This window comes from Prosopis cineraria, unplaced genomic scaffold (assembly GCF_029017545.1).
Source record: "Prosopis cineraria cultivar Desert tree isolate PC_DT_omini unplaced genomic scaffold, ASM2901754v1 PC3, whole genome shotgun sequence".
NCBI classification, from domain to species: domain Eukaryota; kingdom Viridiplantae; phylum Streptophyta; class Magnoliopsida; order Fabales; family Fabaceae; genus Prosopis; species Prosopis cineraria.
The window spans coordinates 14,730,562-14,735,721 of NW_026555334.1; the positions used below are offsets into that span (position 1 = coordinate 14,730,562).

The window sequence follows — 5,160 nt, forward strand, 5'->3', positions numbered from 1 at the left end:
TCTTCTTATACAGAGTCATAGACAACCGATGAAGACAAACTTGTGCGGTCTATATGTCATGAGACACATGCTCAATATCATCACATTAGGCATGATTGAATTTACAAAAAAGGTAAATATATTTTTAAAAGTTTTATTTTATTATGTTATTTGAGATTGATTAATATGCCTATTTTGTGAATCAAATTTTAGATATCTGACAATTCAGATGCATTTCCTAAAGCTAAAATTGAAGATATCCGCATATGTTGAGCAACCTATTTTGTGGAGAACTTGTGAGGTTTTTTGTTAGTTTTAGACAAGTTTTAATTTTGATAGTTGACACAATTTAGACAATTGTTAGTTTTTTTAATAGTTAAATATTTTTGTATAGTTAATAAATACTTGATAAACAATCGTAAATGAATTGAGCTCTCTGATTTGGTAATTTTTATGCACAGGAATGACAATTTTGACAATTATTAGTTTTTTTAATAGTTAAATAGTTTTGTATAGTTTATAAATATTTGATAAACAATTATAAATGAATTGAGCTGTTAGATTTGGCAATTTTTATGCATAGGAATGGATAAAATCAATAAAATGAATACAGTATAAAAAAATTAAATACTTTTTATATCGGTTATTACCATAACCGTTGTAGAATATAATATTTTTTATATCAGTTATGGCAATAACCGATGTTAAAAGTCCAGTTTTAACACTGATTGGACTTTTAACACCAGTTGATAGTCCAACTGGTGTTAAAAGTCCATTTTTAACATCGATTGGAAGTCTAACCGGTGTTAAAAGTTAAAGTAAATTTTTTTTATTTTCTTGTATATGATTTTCAATATCGGCTTTATAACCAATGTAAAAATTTTAGTTTTTACATCGAATTTATAACCAATGTAAAAAAATAGACTTTCTACACCCTCGGAACATCACATCTTTAACTATTGTAAAAAGTTATTTTTGTACTAATGTCAGTAGAGAGCAACTTACAAAATTCTATTGAATATTGATTATAGACTTATTTCAATATTATCATTTCTTTCTCTATTTAGTTTTTGTCTCCCTCTCTTTTTATTAAATTAAATAAATGATGTTTTTGAAAGTTTGTAATTTTGTTTTGGAAAAAAAAAGTTGTTCAATATTTTAAATGAAATTTATTGATATGTGAAATGTTGTCTAAGAATGTTTTGTAATTTGAAATGGAAAAATATTAATTATATTATATATTGAGTAGTTTTTATTAGAGACTTTAATAAATTAAGCATTTTCATGAAATTACATTGTAAAGTCCCAAGAGGTCCCCCCGGCGGGGGCAGAGAAGCGAACCTAAGTTGCCACTGCCACAATCTAAAATAGATTAATCTCATTTTATGGCTTTCATCAATTCAATGTTGTGGATAGGTAACAACTTCAAGATGAGCCCATGCCAGTTATCAATAATTGTCTCGAACCAAGGCTGCTGACAGAACAAACCTACATTCATACGTGCATATATAGTCCTGTAATACAGTGTTACGATATTAAGCAAAAAGTGAAACTGCTTGGGCCTTTGGGTGGTGTTAAGTAACGTAGAACATTGTCCAAGCTGGTGGTAACCTCGATTCGGGAGACGAAGAATTGTGCTTGATTGAAAAAGTAAACATGCGCCATGAATTTCTTCCAATCAGTTCAAAACCATATAATCAACGTCAATATTAACTTCAATATATCAATTAATGTAAAATATAAAAATTATAACGAGACTTACAGTTACAATATTCACAGCTTCACATGCTTAATTATTAAAAAAAATTACATATAGGTCCAAGAGAAAAAAAAGTTAATTATTTACTAAACCCTCAACTTATAAATACAAAAGTTTAATATTGAAAAACATAAAAAATTGACTCATAAATAGATTCAAAAAATATTAATTTTCTTTATTTAGGACTTGCTTATTAAAAAAAGGACTGCTTTTTTTTTTCCACCAACGTAAAGGACTTCTTATTAATACATAAAAACTCATTCTCATTTTTTCTATTCAGGAATATATTTGGCAGTTTTTGTCAACATTAAAGGCAGTGACTATAATTGCATTACTTCATTTATTTTTAATCTTCATTTTTTCAAAACTCTTCACATGCAAATTTACATGTATATTGGCCCCAAAAAAAATTAATAAAATACACGCATAACCCTCCCCCACCCCCCCAAATCCCCCAACAACACACATTTTTGTGACCCACCGCACCTACAGTGTTACATAACAATCTCATTATCAGATAAATTGAGGTGACTCCTATTAAACGAAAAGAAAAAGAAAACATTAAGCCCTTAAAAAAAAAAAAAAATTCTCTCATTTCCCTGAATTTTACCATTAGATTGATGATGATTGTCCAACTTGGTGGCTATTTGAAAACAATCGCATGTCCTCCTTGAAAGCAGGCAAAGCAGCTTCAGGCAAAGTGACCAAAACCTTGAACCCATCCTTCTTCCCTGTGCTTGCTGTTGAATATGGCAACAAGAAGCATGGCTCCACGCTTCCAAGTAGATTCCTCGCAAGTGGTATCACAGTCACTGGACCTCCCCACCCAAAATCCACATTCGAATGTCCCAAATGTCTCCAATCTGTGAACCCACTCACTCCTTTCCCTGCTGTCACACCTTCACCATAATGCTTCTCTTGGAAATCAATGAAGGACCTCACGTACTCGTTAGTCACATTGCTTTTGCTCTTCTTTATCTGCTCTGCTGTTTCCCACATGGGTTTCTCTATCACATCTCTGGCCCTCATCTTAACGTACATTGGAACACACCCATTGCCCCAGTAGCCTCCTGGAAGAGGCGGCTTCACCAGTTTCCTTATGTTGATCGAGTATGCGAATTTTATCTTTTCATCAGCTTCAATCCCTGACGCCTTCACCCTGTTTCACAAACAACATTAATTAGTCTTTGGGGCCAAAATTTTCATGTGACTCTCATTCTCCTCAGAGAGATTCCTAAATCCAATCTGTGTAGGAGTGCGCTTGCCCACAGAAATGAGAGTGAGCATTAAAAAAAAAAAAGAAGAAGTTAAAGTTACAACTTTTATTTAAGGAATAACAATTTTTGTTTTGTGAATCACAAGAGTTGAATAAAAAATCATAATTGATCAAGTGTAATTTCTATTATTAAAAAATAAATTTTCAAAATAATAAACCCCCATTCACAATTTTTGTTTAAATAATAACAACTTTTACTTAAAAAATTGTAAGAATTAAAAAAAATCGCTACTTGTCAATAAAAATAAAATAATTTTTTAAATTTAAAATTTATTAACTTAAATTTTTAAAGATTTAAATAAAATTATGACATTTTGAGATATTATATTATCATTTATATAATTTAAAAGATTTTATTATTATTTTTTCTTAAAAAATTCACATAATAAATGTATGAGATTTATCAACTACATCATAGTTTACTTCCATATATACTTGTCTTGTGGGGAGTTTGTGCCTAAACTCCCTCCATGTTTAATTTTTTAATTTTATTTATTTGTTTAATAAATAATATGAGTTAAACTGGTTAACCTTAACCTGTTAAAATTAACTTATTTAATTTATCGGTTACATGATCCAAGCAAGAAAAGATTCATTTGTATATAAGTAGATATTTTTCAACAAGTTACAAATTATTCCACTAACTTATGTAATTCGATCCATATTCGAAGCTCAAAGGTTAATCCCTCTTCACCCTGTTTCAGGCGAGGGCATTAGGAAGAAGATTACTCACTTGGATCTCCAAATGTATGCACCCAAAGCTTCAAAAGTGGTGAAGTTCAATCCAGATTGTTCAAACAGCGAACTTTTGAACTTCTCCAAGCACTCGTCTCACACATGAAAGCACGCCCTCACAACTCGGCCAATGTTCTGTTCATACGGCAGGAACTCCTTGTCCAAATGCAGAAACTCTTGGATCACCGGTGAATCAATTCGGGTCGGATTCCGAGGACCCAACAGCCCCTCACGGTTCCAAATTGGTTCAACTCTTGTATGGGTGGCTCCACGGGCAAACTCAGCCGCTGCACTGAAAAACTGAGTCGCGCCGAGTCCGTCGCACAAGGAGTGGTGGATCGCAGCTCCAAGAGTGAACGCGCCGCACTTGAACACCGTGATTTGCAGAACACAAGGGTGATCCATTGCTCCGTCCATGTCCTGATCGGGGACCAACTGCTCGAGGAAAGGAGACTCGGGATCGTCGAGATAATTCACGGACTCGAGCGTGAAATCCACATTAGCCCGAATCAAAGGGACGCCTTGGCCAACGGAGCACCATAACTCGAGGCGTTGGTCTTCGTGTTGTCGCCGGCGGAGTTTGCCGGCGAGTGGGTAGTAATGAACCAGAGCTTGGGAGAGAGCCGAAGAGATGCCAAGAAAGGGGTCAGCGGAGGAGGAGGAGGGGTAGCTATTGACGTAAGCACGAAGGTATCGGAAAGTGAGGTGGAGGTTGCGATCAGTGTCGAGGTAAGAAAGAGAGAGGACATGGTCGTCGGTGAAGGGAGGGCGAGAAGGGAGGATGAGAGTGGTTTCTGAGACTCGAACCATTTGCGCGTTGATGAATGTCGAAATGGAGATATGGTTGAAGCTATGGCTTGAATGTAGATATGGTTGTGCGTATAGTCACGCCTTGCGTCGCAGTATTTGCCTATTGATGAAGCCCATCTGCTGTTCAACAGTTCAGTCTCACCAAACCATGAAAGGGAAGCGGAAGACGAAGTCGTCGATTAAAAAAAAAAAAAAAAAGAAAAAAGTAGAGGGAAGACGTGGAGCTGCTGTAGCCTCTCCATGGCTCGGCCAGTTTGTTGCATGATTTTGGCGGGACCGACGAACTTCCTCTTTTTTCCCGGTTGTTTTATTTTAAGTTGGTTTGGATATGTAACATTTATTTCACTTTCACATTTTTAAAAAAATATTAGAAATTAATTAGAAGACAGTAACTGATAGTATATGCAAGTGACTTTAGGTCTTCTAAATTTAGATGGTTTAAATATTTTGATATAAAAGTATCAAGACAAATTGGTCCACTGGTCGAAAAAAAGTTTATACCCAAAAAATAGATATCAAATGTTGAAAATTTAGGAATATGGTCTATTCATATTAATATATAAGGGATTTATAATTAATATATAAAAAATTTATCATTAAA

General features: G+C 34.1%; 1 protein-coding gene across 1 annotated transcript; it reads right to left on the minus strand.

Annotated features, from left to right (window-relative positions):
• Positions 1-2,176: 2,176 nt before the first annotated feature.
• Positions 2,177-4,669, minus strand: LOC129307061 (3'-N-debenzoyl-2'-deoxytaxol N-benzoyltransferase). Its single transcript, XM_054947923.1, is given in 2 exon segments — positions 2,177-2,897; positions 3,748-4,669. Coding segments are annotated over 2 exon segments (1,359 nt in total). The 5' UTR covers positions 4,560-4,669; the 3' UTR covers positions 2,177-2,350.
• Positions 4,670-5,160: the final 491 nt, after the last annotated feature.